Raw genomic sequence first — 20,015 nt, forward strand, 5'->3', positions numbered from 1 at the left:
GTGAATGCACAAGTGTGCACACACACACATGGACACATACATATACACACCCCAAAATAATTCCTTCCATAATTCTGCCAACCACAGATGACTTATAAAAGTCAAAACTATGTAAATTATAATTATAACATAGCAGCTCACAGGCATGCCCCCTTCTTTCTAATACTCTACAACGTCCCCAGGTAGACAACATTTTTTGTACACGTCTCTGATGCAATTTTTTTTGAGACACAAGGCCCATATCTACGTAGTGATTTGTTTTTCCCCCCTTTTGTTGTTGTTCAGACATTTCAATTGTATCTGATACTTCATGACTCCATTTGGGGTTTTCTTAGCAAAGGTACAGCAGTCGTTTGCCATTTCATTTAACAGATGAAGAAATGGAGGCAAACAGGGTTAAGTGACTTGAGCAAACACAGTTAGTGTCTGAGGTCGGATTTGAACTCACAAAGATGAGTCTTCCTGACTCCAAGATAGTGTTCTATCCACTGGGCCACCTAGCTGCCCCTTTACCATTCCCTATTATAGGTTCTAAAAGAGATGCTCATATTTCCAACAGTTGCTTCCCAGTGCTCTCTTGGAGGACAACTAAGAAGAAATGTAATGGAAAAGGAAAATATAAGATAAGTGCAAGTCCTTTAGGACAGGGGTTAATTTATTTCTTTATTTTCCCATACCTAATACTGTGAAATGCACAGAGTAAGAAGGGAATAAATTTCTAGTGAATGCACACTTAGATGTGTAAAAAGGCAGTTCTTGAACCCTCACCATTTTACCAATTTTACTTCCTTATCATTCACTGGGTGCCTGGAACTGTAAAAAGTGATTCTTGAGGACCAAATAGAATATATAGAGTTCTTACCCAGAAGCTGAAAAAAGAATTAAAAGATAAAATTATGGATCTGTACATGGAAGCAGCTAAAACCAGCTAGAAAGATGACAGCAAGCTAATTCAAGTCTGCGAATTCCACATTGCACACTTGATGTGAATGGCCACCAGGAGTACAGTAGTCTAGTCAGTCAAACCATGATGCAAGGAAGACCATTTGGACACTGTTACCTAACAAGAAAACCAGATGAGAAATTGACTGGGAAGAATTGCTTTGTTGTTGCTGTTATTTTAAAAAGAAAGATCAGTTGTGTCAAACTGAATAATATTCAATAAATATTTACTCAGCACTTTATCAGGTCCTGGAGACAAAAAGATGAAAACAACTGTGGAAGGAAACCACAGAAGAGAATGGATAAGAATCCTAGGGAGGAAGTTGTTCTACATAAAAAGAAGATTCACAATTTTAAAAATAACAACAACAAAAGGGGATCTGGAAATTGCCCAAATCACTGGTAATTGTGCATTCTTTCCCAGTGAATATCACTTGAATGTTTACAACTGAGTTTGGTTTCTCTGGCACAGTCAGCATTTCTCAAAGAATATTAATTTACTGAAACAGTGAAATGCCCAGAAAGGAAAGGAATTTAACACTATGAGAAGTCAAAATTATGTAAATAGCTCCGCTATGTCACCTGTCCTTTAGAAAACATGCTGGCTGTGTTCCAGGGTCTTTTCAAAAATCCTAGAGAACACCACTCTCCACTGAGCTAAAGGAGAACACATAGAGGCATTTTTATTCCCTTAAAGCAAAGAAGATTTAACCAACTAATTATATAAGCATAAATTTGTTGTCTGAATAAAAATATTGGTGCATCTTCATTCCAGTCTAGGCAGGGAGAAGAGGATTGTCAAAGCTATTCAATAACATAAACTTCTGGTTTGATTTTAGAATAATAACATCACTGTATAAAGGCAGCTTGTGCAGCAAAAAGATGGCCCAGCTTGGAGACAGGGTAACTTAATTTCAAGCCCCATTTCTGATAGTGGCCACTCTCTGAGAGCACGGCTTAGCAGAAAGTGTTCTCGATTTGGAGAGGACCCGAGTTCAGATGAGACTCAATCATTTGCTGCCTTGAACAACCTCAGACAAGTCACCTGAGCATGCTATGCCTGAGTTTCCATATCTGTACACTGAGGAGGTTGGACTCAATGGATCCTGAAGTCCTTTCAGCTCTAAATCTACAATCCTAAACTTCTTAAACCCTAAACTTTCCTTATAGGAAGTTTGTGAGCTCCAGGGAAAGCTCTTCTCATGCCAAAGGTTCCCCAGGTTGAAGACAGCACACCTCCTTGGTGTAAGTGCAAAATATATTGAAAATGGTCACTTTAGTAAACCTAAGAACTGAAATTTTTCTGAGTCTTAACATAAACCTCAATGTAATTCACCCTTGAGAAATCATAACCAAAGAAATAATACAACTTTAAACACAGGAGATGGACAAATATAAAATCTATCTTAGACTTAAATGAAGCCTATTAGAAAGTAATAGAATGGTCATATGGTCATGATTTACACACACACACACACTCATACACAGACACGTTATAGTTACCATCTTATTAATGTAAACGACCCTCAGTAAAAAAAAAATCTTCAATGATAATTTGTAAGATAACTTATGTTCTTAACATTGTTGTGATTATATCCTCTATTGAAGTCCTTATTAGGGTGTTCAGTTGATCTTCCAAATGAAGAATTTCGGTGAGTTTGGAAGTCATTTGTTAAAAATATTAAAATACAATAACTTTCAGTTAGTTTGTAAGAACAACTAATTATTATCAGGGAAAATGGACATTTTTACTAGCACAATTTTAACAACAACCTTTGCATAACTGGTAGATGGGAATAAAAAACAAGTATCTCATAAATTCAGTCAACGACACACCTTTTCCAACTTAACCTAAGCATCTTTGTGACATATATTTTCCTGTTATGACAGTCACTAAAACTGACAAATAATCTGAAATTGGTTCCAGGCTCTCAAATTGCTAAATCTTTAAGTGTAAAACCAAGATTTACTTTTTTTTTTTTGCCTTCTTATTTTTTTAGAGGGCAATTGGGGTTAGGTAATTGCCCAAGGTTACATGGCTAGGTTTTTTGTGTGGGTGTTAAGTGTCTGAGGCTGGAACTGAACTCGGGTCCTCCTGACTCCGGGGCCAACGCTTTAACTCACTGCGCCACCTAGCCGCCCAAAACCAAGATTTATAAAAACAAACTGAAGCATATTTGGTAACAATGCTCTTACTAAATTATCATTAATAACATGTTGGTGAAAAAAAAAGACTTTTGTACCATTATTAAAATTAAACAAAAATTTTAAATATTTATTTTAACTTATCCTTTTAAATTTTCTACTTTTGTATATGTTTTATATATAATAAACCCATATATTGTGGGTACTTTCTTAAGAATTCTTTAATGATAGGAATGTAGAATCAAAAAATTCTGGAGGCCTGTGAACTCTAAAACAAGGCTAATTATATAGTTTGCAGGGTTCTAATGAGGAGAAAGATCTACAAATGACCCTATGGTGAATTGAAGATACATTATGAAGGGGACGGAATATTACTGTGAAGTAAAAAGTGATGATTGTGATGAATCCCAAGATATTTGGTTAGACTCCCTATGAACTGAAGTAAAACAGAACCAAGGTCAACAAAATAATGAAAAGACCCCTAGAAGGAAGTTGAACTCTGAATAATGGAAAAATCAGTGAAAGTCCTGGAGAAGAGATAAAGAAACCTCGCTCCTCTTCCCTCACAACAGAGTTGGGGCCAACTTGGCCAGAATATTGTATACGCTGCCAGACAAAAATGTCTATACTGCACATTTTTGCTATAACTTTTTCACAGTCACTAGGGAGGGTTCAATCAGAGGCTGATGTAAAGATGAAGAAAATGATGTAAAGACACAAACAAACAAAAAAAGTCAGAGCATCGGACTCCCCATCCCAATCAGTATTACCCAGATAAAGCAATAAAAATTCCTCATGGCTTTGGACAAATAGCACATAGATTGGTGAGACAGAAAGGTTTATGGTGAATATTCAGGATAGGGTTATTGCAACCACAAATCATTAAAGTATGAAAAAGGAAAGCTCGGTTGGTAACAGGATAACTAAATAGAGGGTATTTAGAAAAGTAATTCAAAATGTGATCCTCACCAACAAACATTTTAAATGGATTGTTATAGCTGGAATGGACTTTAGAGATTATCTCAGTCAATCCTCTTGGATGACAGCATTTGTAACTGGAAAGCAGTTTAAAGATTATTTAGTTCAATTTTACAGATGAGAAAAATGAGGCCCAAAAGGAAGAAGTTGTAAACTTCCCAAGTTGTAAACTAGTAAAGTACCAGAGCTATCAATTAAACCCAATTTCTCTTGCTTCAAGTCCAATGTTCACTTCTAGAAGAGATAAAACAACACCAACAAAATAACCAAAAACCCGAGGCTAGAAAGTACAAATAATTTGCCCAAGGCCACACAGAAAGTAAGGAGCAGACCTGGGACAATAAATGTTTAATACATGCCTACTATGTGGCAGTCACTAATTAAGAAAGACAAGTCCCTGCCCTCAAGGTGCTTACAATATAATAGGGGAAGACAAACCACAAAAGGAAGTTGAAAGGGTTTGGTGGGGAGAGGAAAGGGCATTGGGCATAATGATGGTAGAGTTGAAACCAAACAGTGTAGCTGTAGGGAAATGAAGGGATGGCTTCCCTTCAATGACTTCCTTTAATTTTAACTTTCAGTTCAAAATTCTCTCCCTCCCTTCGCCTCCTCCCTCACCTATGAAGGCAAGAAATATGATATCCCTTATAGATATGAATACATGGAAACCATTTTTCCACACCAGCCATGCTACAAAAACATATGCTTTTTAAAAAGCAAGAAAAATAAAGTAAAAAAACAAACAAACAATGATCTGGAATCTCTTTAAAGATAGACTTGGGGAACAGTATTTTTGCTCATCCTCATTCCCAGGCCACTATTCTTTCACATGCTCCCATTACCTCCCTCCCCCCATGTCCATTATTTAGTAAGTGTCTGTTAGGAAGTAACAGCAAGGAAATGCAAAACTCTGGGCCAACTAAAGATGAAGCAAGAAGGATGAATTATCCAGCTTGTACTCTGAGTTCAAGCATTTTAGAAAATAACTGCTGCAAGATATACTAAGATTAAACCACAACAACAATAGACCAATAAACTCATATCAGTGGATCAAATGTTCTGCTATGGAAAAGAATTAAAACTGTAAAGGATCATGGAGATAAAATGTTCCTACTTGGTAGAAGAATCACAAAACCTATTGCAAAAATAATAATAATAATACTTGAGTAGCTCTGGAGAGAAGACTAATGCAAATGTGGCAAATGAGTAGTAGCAAATAAATCTGGGCACAAGAAGAAGCTTCACACAGAACTGGCAGAGGAATAACAAGAGCTTTGCTTCAGGGCACTGAAATTCAAGGTCACTGTCAGAGTTCACATTTCTGCAGCAACACACAAAACAGTTTACATAAATTACCTCTTTCACAAGAAGAATTAGTTAAAATAAAAAAAAAAAAACAACCAAATGGTATGTTTCCTTCCTGCTCCTGTCTGTCCAGAAATAGCCCCACGATGTCCCTGGATCTCTGGCTCCTCTACATATAGCAGTTTCCCAGAGTGCTTAGTATCTTCCAGATTGAATCTGTCACTAAAAGTTGATTTGAAAGGGCAGCTGACACCATTTACCTTCGGCAGCTTTGTAAAGCTTTCCCCAGGCACCAAAACTGCTAGTCAAAGCTCAGAGGAATAGCATTCCATGAAGCTCTGATGATCACCCAAAAAGCTGTGAGTCAACTTGCTATACCAACAGGAAGTTTTATCCCAGTAATGGATCATTATAGAGTCACTGGTTACTGAGGGACAATTGAGCACCTGCTATGGGCAGGACTCTGGGGATACAAATAACCCATATAAAAAATGGCACAGTCCCTGCCCTGAATGAGGTTACTCCATCTATTGGGAGGATAAAAACAGGTCTACAAGTTAGCATAATAGAAAATAAGCTGGTATGGGAGCAAAGAAGAGATAGAGAAGAACTGCTTTAGCAAATTTAAAGTGAAGGAGAATACTTTTACCATATAATTATACTAAGTTTTTAAAAAGTTATCTAGAGCTGTAAAACTGTAAAATAATATTTACACTTTCACCTACTAATCTTGTAATTCCATCCTAAAAGAGCTATCAGGTTGATTTTTATATGAGTTGTTCTTTCTGGCTCCATTATCCTTGGGATATCAACTTCCCCTCCACCCTTAATATTTGCTATTTGCACTTAATATTTGCAAATTAGATTACTAAAGATCAAAGTTAGTCTTTCATAATTGCTCAATCATTCTTCTATGCTTGGCCCCATTTTGCACTTCAAACAAACAGAATTTTATTTTAAGTAATTCTATTAATGTCACGTGTAATATCCTAAGACAGAGACATGATTTTTTAGCAGTCATGAATACTGATTCAATTATTTTCAGGGAGCAGCCGTATGTCTGGAGGTGCAAGAATACAAAGTTGGACATCCAGGAAAACCCTCACGATGGAGACAGACCAGCAGAGCCAGGGACAATATAGTTTGGTAAACTGTGCTTGCCACATGGCCCCATGGCTGCTATTTGTATCATCTGTACTGCTAGACTGTAAGAGTCACTTTGTTTTATTGTTGTTTTTGTAAGAGCCTCTAAGACAATCTAATATGTTTACTTTTAGATCTGACATTATGTACACTACTCTTCCTTCTAGGGAGGCGCCTACAAAGTGAGCCTCACTTCTGTTCACAAGCTGGTACTTCAAGAAACCTGCCTAAACAGAGAATCACACTTCTTCCTTGGAGCTAGCACAATCAAAAAAAAAAAAAGAAAGAAAGAAAAGAGATGTGTGTTCTTTCTTCCATTCAAGATGACAGGTCCTTCTGCTGATTGAAGTTTCAGGCTTTAAATGGATGCATTTGATTCCCTGAGAACAAAGGTAGCAGGAACCAGACAGAATGAACCATGCTAGGCAGAGCCAAGTAAGGCATTTATGACTATCAACCATGTGCTATCGTCAACAGAGCAAACTGCATCCTGACTTTTCTCAAAAGCACAAGAGCAAAGTTTATTAGAAGGGACCAGTGTTTCCTCAAAGGCCTGAGACCAGGGATAGATTTTTAAACTTCCAAACTTGGCTTCACTATAAAATGCAATGAGAGTGACAGATACTGTGGAAGGAACATGGGAAGGGGGTGGGGGAAGGTCAAAGTTTAAAAAAAAAGTATATGTACATATGTATGTATACACGTGTAATGTGTATATGTGCATATGCATACATTCTATATTCTTCAATGCTTGGAGGAGTCTTCGTCTTGTAGGAATCATGAGGCTTCACCTCTTTACTTCTCCACCTACCCAGATATTTTCTGAACTTACAATGACTATTAAATTCTGACTTCTAAATGTGGATCATGACTGGGACAAGTTCTAAGAACCAAAAATAGACATTAGAACCAAGGAGCCCCATCTTTAAGAACTGGTGTTTCAGATTTATAGGGAGAAAAAAAAGAAAACTTTGTAATACATCAGTTTATATTTAACACAATAGGAAATTGTGTTAATACAATAAAAGTAGGAAATGATGAGTGTCATAAGCATATTAATCAAATAACAATAATTAAGTGCCCGTTATGTTCAATGTAGTCAACTAGTTATTATGTTAGTAGGTTAAGACTCAAACTCATGAAATTTAATCGAAATTTCTACCAATGATAGTGTTCATGAGTCCCAGGGAACTTATAATAAGTTTAGGATTAGGAACTAGAGCTGTGATTTCATTGGCATATGGAACTCCCAGGTATGGAAATTCCTTCTACTACCACAGCTCAGTGCCATCTTTAAAATTTAAAATCCTGGCAGGCTGCCTAGAAAAAGAGGCTAAGTGACTTGCTCAGAGGGATCATAAAGACAGTTCTTATCAGAGGCAGGACTTGAAGCTAGGTCTTCCTGTGTTATAGAGCAACTCCCTTGTATCATGACATGTCTCCTGTATTATAAATACCTTACCAAAATGTCTTCATATTTATTCATTCTATTCACTTTAATTCCACAAATATTTACCAGTTGCCATGTACAAGGAAAGAACTATGCTAAGTAGATGCCGGGGATACAAAAGCAAAAATGAAATAATTCCTACCCTCAATGAGCTATTGAGTTGGGGTGTGGGGGTAGAGAATACAGTATATACACACAAGAAAATACAAGGTAAATATAAAAAAAATTATTTTGAGAGAGAAAGAGTACTAACAACTGGAGAAAGAACAGAAAAGTCTTCATGTAGGAGGTAGTGCTAGAGGCATACTATGGAAGAAGCCAGGTCTTCTTCAAGATATTTGTTTGTTTGTTTGTTTGTTTTACTCAAATAGATGTATATAGACAGGAATTTTCACAGTTTGGTGATGACAACAATTTAAAAGTTAATTTTAAAAAAGATGAAGGTATGGTGGCATTTGTTAAAGGGTAATAAAATAACTTCAGTCAATTGGCTAGTTCTATACCACTAGATTTCTTTAAATAGTAATGAAATCATTGCTTAAAAAAAATCCATCATTATTAAAATAAAAAAAAAGTTGGCTCAGCCTCTCCTAAAATTAGATTTGTAAGTTGCTGGTCATTCCCATAATTAAATCTATGTCACAAATTTGCAAGAAAAATGGACACTGTGACTAATGCATTTACTTGCTGCAGAAATTCTGTCAAGTAATATAAGGCATTATGCTTTTAAAATGCAATAGATACAGATTCTACACATTTTTAGTGAGCAATAAAGGCCCTTTTATATTTAGGTTGACTGTTTTAGATAAAACCTTGTCAGAGAAACAAATCTATAAAGCAATCACCGCAATATTTCTGTGCTAAAAATATTGCTTGATGCGTAAGCACACAGGCATGCAGGCTTCCTGCCTATGAAAGGCAAGCACAGGCTATACTAGGTTTACTGAGAAGCAGCTCCCTGTTGGATCATAGACATCTCTCTTGTCCCACCTCTCCCATTCAGACAGCATGCCTCCCAGTGTTTTTTTCTAATCCTTAGAGGATGAGATTGAGAAAACACCTACAAAAGGGGTTTTAAACCTTTTCTGTGTCCTGGACCCTCTTTGGAAATCTGCTAAAGCCTATGAACACCTTTATGTTTATAAATAAATGAGGGGAATAGTAAATTTCTGTTAGAAGTTAGCAAAAATAAAAATGTTATTTTTCCCATCCAAATTTATGGACTGACATCCCAGGATGTTGTTGTCTAGAGCGGTTATTTCAAGCTTTTGTCCTTATTTAACTTACTACATAATAATGTCATGCTCTATCAACTAGATTATAATCTGTCTGAGATTGAGAACAGAGACTATATTTTATGTGTCTCAGTTTCCTCCATTGGGGTCTGGCAAGCAGTAGTGGAGTAATAACCATAACAACAACAAATCCTATTATGTTGTGCTTTACCTACCGACCTTACCATTTGGTCCTCACAGCTTTGCAAGATAAGTGCTTTACTATCTCCATTTTACAAATAAGAAAATAAGGCTCAGAAGTTAAATAATTTGCCCATGGTTACAAAGCTACCAAGTAAATGTCAGAGACAAAGTCTGAATCTAGATCTTTTAGACATAAAGTTTAGGGTTATTATACCTATCCCACTAAGTCGCTTCTTTAATAGGAGTCCAATAAATCATCTGTTGCTTTGGTTTGATACTAGTATTACAGCTGTAGCTCTGCTGCTGTTCGGATGTTTTAGCTGTGTCTGAATCTTTGTGACCCCATTTGGGGTTTTCTTAGCAAAGACACCGGAGTGGTTTGCCATTTCCTTCTCCAACTCATTTTATAGATAAGGAAACTGAGGCAAATAGGGTTAAGTGACTTCCCCAAGGTTACACAGCTAGTAATTGTCTGAGGCCAAATTTGAACTCAGAAAGATGAGTCTTCCTGACTCTAGGCCTGGCACTCTAACTACCTCCCACCTAGCTGTCCTCTAATATTGATCCACTAATATTTTTCAAGAGGAAGTAATTATAAAGTACTAACTGTACATAAAGCATTTTGCTGGGTGCTAAGCTTTTGTATCCCTGAACACAGTCCACAATGCTCCAGCGAGATGCTCCATCATCCTGTTAAATTTACCTCATTAAGTAAACTTATTAAGCACTTATTAAATGTGTACTGTGTGTAAGGCACTGTGCTGAGTGTTAAATTTTTGCATGCCAATTCAAATACAGTACACAATGTTGTCTTGTTAGCCCAATTTTAAATAGTTCTCTAGCACTTTAAGAATGGGCAAAATCCTTCAATTACAAAAATCCAGTGAGGTAGGAAATGTGTTATTACTCCCATTTTTTTGCTGAAAATGGTGAAAATTCAGAGGGCAGAGGTCACAGAGCTGGAAAGACAATGAGTTAGTATTTCAACCCAATACCCTTTCCACTAGACTTAAAAACAGTTTCCTAATGGTTAATTTAAAATTGGTCCCTTCACTTTGAGCCACACTCTTGGCCTCACTGAACTCTGGGAAAAGACATTTTTTATTCTTTGAGTTTAGTTCATTCTTTTCCATATCTATCATGGTATAAAAGAGCTTAGTCGCTTTCCTTTCATAATTACATACTGATATCCTGAAAAATGGACAAATTCAAAGCTCTCCCAACAGTGAATGAAAGTGCCTGTCTTTTCCCAACACCTCCAACACTGACTCTTGCTACTTGTTTCCATACTCTTGCCAACTGGCAGGGATGTCAATCTGAAATCATGAAGGAAAAGAGACTAAATGTTCATACCCTTCAACCAAGTAGTCTCACTACTGAGAATATAACTTAAAAAAATCAGGGACAAGAACAAAGGTCTAATATATATGAAAATATTCATAACAGCACTATTTGTGATAGAAAAAAGGGGGGGAAAGTGAGTACTCATTAACTGAAAAATGGTTAAAAATATCCTGTAGCATATGAATGCAAATGGATAGTTTTGTATAGTAACAAGTGACTGATAAGAGAAACTCAAAGCAACCTGGGGAGACATGCAGGAATTAACTATTCTTATGATTAAAAAACTTGTAGTTAAACTTGTAGTTAACTTGTAGTTAAAATAAGCAGAACCAGAATAACAATATACAAAATAACTACAATGTAAGTGAAATGATTACTAAATGGAAAAAAAAAAACACTGGGCAATTGAAAAACAAATACTCAGGTAGTACATAAAGGAACTTACTCCCCCACCACTACCCCAGAGAAGAGGTAAAAACATTGCGCACTGTATTGGATATTACATGAAAATTGTCAATTTGCAGGGAGTGGTAGAGGAGTGAAGGTGGGGGAAAGGAGAGAAGGATTTCTCTAAATGACTGTGATAAAAACAAACAAACCGAGAATCAAACTTTTTTTTTAAATGAAGATAATTGAACCGAAAGAATCCTCTACCTGTGGATAAGATGCAAAACAAGCTATACACATTTAGAGGAGCTTAGGACACAAAGTGGATTATTTGGGCAAGTTAGTATTGGAGTAAAAACTACCAGAATAATCTTATACACTGAATGAAAAGAGAATACTGAATAAACACAAACCGAATAAAATCATGTCCCTGCTTCAGAAAAATGAAAAAGCATTCAAGGATCCAGGCCCTGGTCTACAACCATCCTTTGCAACATTCAAGTCAACAGCCCCTACATCCTCTGCCAATGCTAGATAGAAGTGAAAAGACTGATGATGAATCCTCTTGGCAGAGAAGTGTATAATTTAGGTGCAGAACGAAGTACACCGTCAAACAACGGGGCTGTTTGTTTTCTACACTACCTTCCTTTGTTCCAAAGAAGAAGGGGGGAGAGGGTAAGGTTGGAGGAGAGAAGAATAAGTATTGGAAAGTGATGGCTATCTGTAAAAATTGTGGATTTTTTGTTGATTTTCTTTTCTTTTTTAAAAATAAATCTTTTTTTAAAAATTTTTAACATTAATTAAAAAAAATTTAAGTTTCAAATTCTCTTTGTCCCTTCAGTCCTTTCTCCACCCAATGAGAAGGCAAGCAATATGATATCTGTTCTGTTGATTTTAAAATTGAAACTGGAGAGAACTAGGGCTAAGGCCAGAGGACAACTGAGGTAAAGTTGGGTCATAAGAGTGAGAGAGGGTTAGATCTCCCTCTCCAGTCTTTCAGTGGCAAGGAGATTTTTAACTTTAATGTTTTTTTTCTCTGTCCTGACACATTCTTCTTAGATGAGCTTCTGGAATTAGCAATAACGACTACACCCAAGGAGAAGAATGTAGCACTGAGAGGCACTGTGTAAAAATGTAACTCAGATCTTCCTTACTCTAGGCCTAATGCCTTTTCATGGCTCCACCTAGCCAGCTGGTCCCTAGCTGAGAGGGACTGAACCTGTGATGTATACCAAACTCACAGGTGAGGTAACCCTCTCTCTACCAGTGTAGGGTGGAAACCGTCTCTGCAACAGTCTTAGAGGGTTGTCTCGAGAATTGAGAGGTTCTTACCCAGGGGCAGGCAGGTCTTGGACCCAGGCCTTCAAGGATTTGGGGCCAGCTCTCTTACTGCAAACAAACACAATAATCCTCAAAGATGAACTTTTGAAAGCTGGTGTCCAGAACATAAACCTGGTTCATCTCATTTGGCTGGAAACACTTGGCCATGGATGGCTCAATAGGTCTTCCAACAACCTACAACCAATTGCTGGAATGTTGCAGAACTTCATTAGAATACAAGACTCATACCAAACTCACATACCCAATGTAGCCAATTTCTTTTCTTATGTAATTTTTCTGGGTGGGGAGAGGGCAAGGGTGGGGGGTGTTGGTGGGGCAAGCTGGAGTGTGACGAAATCACACAATCAAAATGTAACTTTGCACACCTTTTGAAATTAAACAAAGGCATCTGGAATCCCTAATCCAATTCCCTAGAGAATCACCAATCACTTTATCTGAGAAACGTTCCTTGCTTCACATGTGGATGCAAAGCATGCAAGCCTGCTGAATTTGGCCTTGCACACAGTCCTTCCATCATCAGGATATTTCATAATAGCAAAAACCCAGCTCACCAACCACCCAGAATTACTAAAACGCTGTCAGATTTTATTAAAACCTCATCAAGTGGAAAATCTCAAACCGCTCATTATGCTCTACAATTATTGTAAAGCGAACTCTTTAAATGAGAGGAGGAGATAATGACATTAACTTCTTAACTTAAAGCAATCCTCCATGGCATGATTCTAAAATATTCTCTTGGTCTGAAATTTATGTAAATTGAATTCATCTATCATTAGTTATTACCAACCCAGCTACATAAAAACAGTTTTCTGTAACAATTAGTTATTTAAAACACTGTGTTTTAATTAGACCTGGGATGTTTGCTTGCTACCAATATGGACAACGTTTTATCTGGTGTACACAACTACCTGAAAACCAGAAAGAATTTTTGGAGATTGTTTTTTTCTCTTTAAAAAACATTCACCTTATCAATGTACTTCATTCAAAATTTAAAATGCAATGAGGAATTCAAAATTTCTTTACAGATGTCCATACATGAGTATCTGAAGACCCGCTCACTCCTAATACTTAAAGTCATAAATTAGGGGCGGCTAGGTGGCGTAGTGAGTAAAGCGCCAGCCCCAGAGTCAGGAGCACCTGAGTTCCCTTCCAGCCTCAGACACTTAACACCCACACAAAATAACTAGCAGTGTAACCTTGGGCAAGTTACTTAACCCCAATTGCCCTCCCAAAAAAATGTCATAAAATTATAGAATTTTTAAGAAAGAAAGATCTTGGAAAATAGAATGGTGAAGCAGAGAATGTTAGAACATGAAATGTTGAATTATCAAATACCTGAAAGTAGAATAACAGAACATGGAATCCTGAGTATTAGAACACAGCATGTTCAAACTAGGAGGGACTGCAGAGGGCATCTACTTCAATCACTTCACTTTACAAAGAAGTGTACAAAGTGTACAAAGGTTCTTCCTCTGTAAATTACATCCCTTTACTTAGTTGTATCCATATTGTATTCCTGCCCCCACCCAACCGGTCCCCAGTAAAATGGATGCCTCCTGAAGGTAGCCAAAGTTTCATTTTTTTCTCAGTGCCAGCACAGTAGGTGCTCAGTAAATTTTTTGTTGAATTGAACTGTTAAGTGACTTGCCCAAGATCTCACAGAAAGTCCACAGCAGAGTCACAAGAACTGAGGTCTCCCACTACTGGTTCGGGTCTGTTTAGTCATTTTAATGTTTACTTACAACAGTTTGTGGGGCAACAAAAGGGATGCGGGAGGGGGAGGTGAGCAAGGCAGTTTGGATGTGATTTTATCAGTGCGGGTACTTCCTCCACTGATGAGACAGGTAACTCATATGTAACTTAGAATCTTAGACTGTTGCCTAGGGACGATAGTTTAAATCATTTAATCATTTAAATAAACAATGGCTTAAATGATCACCCCCAAAAATAGAGTCAGGACTTGAACTGAGGTTTTCCTGATTCTGAGGCCAGCCTGTTATCCACAACACTGCAGTGGACGGAGCATTTGGCCTGGAGTGAGAAAGACCTGAGGTCAAATCTGGCCTCAAACACTTACTAGCTGTGTGACCCAGGGCAAAGTCACTTAATCCCTATTTGCCTCAGTTCTGAGTCTGCAAAATGAGGACACATTGGGGAAAGAAATGGCAAATCAGTATCTTTGCCAAGAAAACCCCAAACAGAATCATGTAGAATTGGACTGAATGATTGAATAACAATGGAATCTAAGTACATCTGGGTGTTTTCTGTCTACAAAGCAAATCCTCAAAGTCTTTCCAGAAATGCCTCTCATTTGAAAATTATAAAGTGAAAACCTATCAAAGCTTCAGTTCTCAACTGTAATTTGGGCCTAACAGTTCATCACTGGTAATTTAGAGAGGTAGAAGGTTCCTCAAACATGTTCAGAACTTAAGAAATAGGGGTGTGTGGCAGGAAAGAAGCAGAATCAGCTCAGACAATCCTCCCTACTCTTACCCCCACAACTTCCACCAGCCAAACAAAAACGTTCCCACCCCCCTCTGATCATTCATGTTTTGGGAAGGAAAAGAAGGTGGAAAGGGAGTAAAAACTGCTCTGCTTTAGTCCCAGCATTCTCCTTGCTTCCAGGATCCTCCTTCAGATCTCTCCCCATCTCAATGCCACCCATCCTCCAAGAATCAGCTCAAGGCTTCCCTCCATCTCCCATCCTTCTAAATCGTGGGGTTCCACACAGAAGGAATGTTAGCCAGTCTTCACAAAGACAAATTAAAGCATAATACCTGAGAACCTACTATGTGCAGAGGAGGGACAATGTCCTAACTGCATAGATAACCAACTGCCTCCATCCCACAGTCACAACAAAGACAAATAGGCTCAGCATTTTAAAGAGTGAGACAGAGCTGAGGGAACCAGGTTTTGGTCAGCAAATGTGCATGACTTCCTAACTCATAACAAACTGACTTCCAACTACACTGAACCCTGCAGTCATTAATTACTCTTATAAGTATGAATAACTGGCATTTACATAGCGCTTTAAGATCTGCAGGGTGCTATACACAGGGTATCTCATTTGAGCCTCTCCACAACCCAATGGTGTAGGTGCTAAAGGCATCATAAGCACCATCTTACAACTGAGGAAACTGAAGTATGTCAAGATTAACTGATTTGACCAAAGCCATAAGGTCATAATTTATCATGGGACAAAGGCAGGTTCTGAAGCCAAGTCCACAACCTGATTCCAAGCCCCTTTTTACTCTACCACACTGGCTTCTACAAAATGATGACATACAAGAACTATCTTTTTGATAGTCTTTTCTTTTTTTTTTTTTTGCCTTTGGTGATTCCATGTAAGTGTAAGGAATGAGCCTAGAGGATCAGGGAGAGGAGTTGTATGTAGGGAACTCTTGGTATGGAAACACCTTCCACCAATAGAGATCAGTGACTCAACCGTAATTTATAGTCTTAGGTCAAATGACATAGTGGGAAGAGAAGCAGTCTTTTAGAAATCACTCTAAAGAAAACAAAATATAAACAAGTGGAAGTAATTACCATAATAAATAATTACTGAGGCTAGAAATAATCAGGAATTAATACCAATTAAAAAACCTACCTAATGAATCTTTAAAAACTGACAAAAAGGAAGTTCCAGTAGGATAGAATATCATAACTTAAAAAAATAAACACATAACACTAAACATATATATGTATATTTATAAAAGTACATATACCAACAAATTCTTAGCACAAACACTTAACATTCAGTGTGAGTCTAATTAAATAATGTACTGGTTAAGAGTCTGGATATAAAAGGGTGGTGATAGAAAATGAATTTAAATTTAGGATAAGTCCCACCTATTTTCAAGCTAATTTTCTTTTTGTTTACATATAAATCAGCCTAATCTAACTGCTTGAATGAAATGAATGAGAAATATACTCCCATTTTATTTTCATGCATTTCACCTAAGTTCAAGGATTTAAATCAAAACATTCCATTAACAACCCCCTAAAAACTAAAGTAGATTTTGCAGTTTTTCATAAAACTCAAATCCTTGCCAAATAATGGTTTTAAAAGGATCACTAAAGGAAACAGACTATAATTCTCTACTTTTTATAAAAAGATTCTTAGAGTATAGAGTATAGTCTTCTTCTCTCTCTCTCAGAACTGATGCCCCCCAAAAAAGGTTTTTCTGATCTTTGCAAATTATTGACCTTTAAGTTGTTTCCTGGTCTCACCTAATTTTTTTCCCTTTCCCTTAGATTTCTTAGAAGTACCCAGGATGGTGGCTCCAGTGACAGAGAAACATGCAAAATAAATGACATGTCACCAAGTAAATTAGCATCTCCTTTCTGACAAGCTGGGTCATGTTTCCTCTTCAAAATCCTTTGCCCCTTGATAGAAAATAATAGTAATCTAATAGACCTCATTAAATAATCAATATATTGACAGCACCTCTATAAAGAGAAACGTTGTGTTATAATTGATTCCTTTAACCCAATCAATAGCATATTAAACTCAAGCATATAAAATATACTGCAGAAGATCAATTGTCTTTACTGAGTAAGTAATTTTATTCAAACCACGATGAATAGAAAAGTATAGGAACATTTAACAGAACTGAAAAATGTTTTCATCTTTCACCAAGTCTTCCATATAACTGACCTCCACCAACTCCCAAAAAGTCATTTCAGAGAAAGATTTAAACATTGCATTACTCACCAAAAAACTTCCAAAGGCTGAGTTAAATATAGCTGCTGCCTACAGAGAAAAGAGAGGAAAACTCACTAAAAGTAAACAGTCACAGTACACACAAAAAATGCTCCTCTCCCTCCCTTCTTCCCTCCCAATACTCCTAATCCCAGACCTTGAACCACATATACCATTAGGCAAAGTTCGCCACTGCTTACAAAAATTGCCAGTGGCCTGTAGTTTACAAAGACAGATGAGCTGCAGCTTAGGAACTCATAAATAATGGGTCTCAAAAGCAAGCAGAAAAGGCTTGCTACTCATTGTTATAAACTTCTGACAGGTACCAAAAGAATCATCCCCAATATGTGAACAGAAACCTGGTTGTTATTGATTCTGCCTACTGAACATAAAGCAATCAAGAGGCTGATTTATTCATCCAAGAAAGCAGCAATTTAGATTTCTGACTGAAATACACACAACATCAGCGAGCTCCTATCCCACTTGCTCCGTGGGCACAAGCAACTCTTAAGCCATCAACTCCTTGGTGAGCCCTCATGCTGACATGAACCATACACTCCACGCGTCAGTGAAGGCTGCTAAAGTCCAAGCAGTTAACAAGTCATTCATCTGCAGCACAGCCCATTCTCTAGTAGAAACGCCCATGCAAGACTGCAAGATGTCAGTCAAAGGAGTCTTTGCAATTCAGAGAAGGAACAATTGGCAATGACTTTAGAAGCTACTGTGCTTACCTAAGTATCCAGGGAACACGTGGTAGATGGAAGAGAGCTCTTAACTTTAAGTCAATCATTATATTCCATGAAGCTATCCCTGAATCTTGCATGCTTCTCCCAGTTCCCCAAATGGATAGAAACTTGTGAGGCATCCAATTTGATGACAGAAAAGAGGAAAAAAACCCAAGAAGCCCATATAGGATTAAAAAAAAAAGGAAGGATAGGAGTGAGAGGAGAAAGCCTGCTATTGACATGTCCTGGAGTTCCCGAGCAGAATTAAATTAATCATCATAGACATTTTCAGCCACACTGCAATAAGAAGAGGATGTCAATTTAGCAAGTTTGAATAAAGTCCAAAGCCAAGCTAAGAGCTGTATCCAAACCAGCCTTCTGCTCCATAAGAGGATGCAATGAGAGTGAATGGGTAATGAGATCCCTGGCTCCAGAGAGCTTAGCTCTCCTATTCAAGTTCATAATTAATTCAAAGCTTTGATAATTTCATTAGATTCCTCCTTTGCTGGCCCTATCAATAAAAGATGGCAGTGGACTGCAGTTCCTCTGTGGCAGAGACACAGGCAAAGGCACAGACCAGGGAACCTTTGCTTCCTGACAGGGACAATGGCATATGGTGATCCATGTTGCAGAGGGAGCAATGGAAAAAGATGCAGCTAAATAAAACATTACAGATGACAGTTGTAAACTACAGCAACATATTTTAACACCTCTTACTTATTGGAATTCCTTTGCTGAGGATTAAAGGAGAGAAAGCTTTGTGGTAGTAAAAAAAAAAAAGTAGGAGTAAAAATTGGTGAAGAAGTGGGAGGGCAAACCCCCCACACAATTTCCTAATTCTGACTTGCTATACTTTATGCTTCATGCTCACAACAAATCTACCTTTCCATTCAATGAATGATTTCTCCACCTTTGAACTCCTTCCACCATTCTTTTCAGAACCTTTCCACCCCCCACAGTTGCCAAATATGTATTTTCTTCTTAAGCACAAGTCTAATCATGCTGATTACCTGCATAAGAATCTTCAGTTGCTTCCTATTACCTCGGGGACCAATGCACTATTTTACTATTTTTCATGTAAGGCCCAGGAAAATCTGGCTCCAGACTTCTTTTACCTTCTTCTTTTTTATACATTCTGTGTCACAGCCAGAGGGGCCCTTCGGCCATATCCTGCACCCAACATTTCCATCTGCTCCCTCAATAATTTCTGCATACCCAGGCTATCCCTCCATATCCAGAATGTACTCATTTCTCACTTCTGCCTCTTAGAACCAACCCCTAGCTTCCTTAAGGGCTCCGCCCTATTTAAAGCCTTTCCTAAGCGTACCACCCCTACTTCTTGGTGCTCATACTCTCCTGAGGTTACTTTGCAATTATTTTGTATATACTTTGTTTCTGAGAGGGAATGTGGTATGACAGGTAGAGCTTTGTCTTAGAGCCAGGTATAGCTGTGTGATCCTGGGAAAGTCATTTAACTTCTTGGGGCCCTACACACTACTGAGAAGGGACCAACCTAGAAATTCCTTAGACCAATGAACTCAAAGGTACAGGTCCTGTCCCTACCTTGTACTGTTTACTCACGTGCATGCAGAATTTACTGTTGTCTTTGTAGCCCTTGGGCCTAACAAGTTGTTTTGGGCCCAGACCTGTGATTTCATATCTCTTGTTTTAGACTCTCTGTACCCAAGCAGAAATATTTTTTGTTCTTAGAGAAGTGGCTGAGATAATGAAAAACCCAGGTCACTAATTCAGACATAAAGATTCCTGGACGCTGAATATTTGCCTCAGTTTTAACACGTAACATTATGTATTATTGTAGTTTTATTTATTTTGTTAAATATTTTCTAATTTCACTTTATCTGGTCAGGCAGTGTTTTTGGTCTAAGGCAATGAGACGTGATAAAGCCAATCTGAGGAAAAGGCCATGGGTAGCATTCTATTCACTTCTCCCTGCTGCTGCTGACTTGAAACACACGAAGTGCTTAGTGCACGTTTACTATATTGAATGAATGGGTATTTCCCTAGTATTTAAGGAAATATGGAAGCAATTAAAGTATAGGAGACTCAAAAGAAATGGAAACAAACACTAGCTTTGAGCAACTTGCAAAAGTAATTAATTATCCACCCATTACCAA

The 20,015-nt window shown here is 37.6% G+C and overlaps 1 protein-coding gene across 4 annotated transcripts in view; it reads right to left on the bottom strand.

Annotated features, from left to right (window-relative positions):
* Positions 1–20,015, bottom strand: part of SLC10A7 (solute carrier family 10 member 7) — a 294,204-nt gene that overhangs the window by 189,707 nt on the left and 84,482 nt on the right. For 3 of the 4 annotated variants that reach the window (XM_069105474.1, XM_069105473.1, XM_069105476.1), the window contains exon 5: positions 17,168–17,206. The exons of the other annotated variant lie outside the window; for it this stretch is intronic. In XM_069105474.1, the coding sequence (XP_068961575.1) occupies positions 17,168–17,206 (39 nt within the window). The remainder of the gene's footprint in view (positions 1–17,167; positions 17,207–20,015) is intronic. 4 annotated transcript variants of the gene reach the window in all.

The sequence above is a fragment of the Petaurus breviceps genome, unplaced genomic scaffold (genome assembly GCF_028583685.1).
Source record: "Petaurus breviceps papuanus isolate PSGF00001 unplaced genomic scaffold, PetGlider_PUasm1.0 76, whole genome shotgun sequence".
NCBI classification, from domain to species: Eukaryota; Metazoa; Chordata; class Mammalia; order Diprotodontia; family Petauridae; genus Petaurus; species Petaurus breviceps.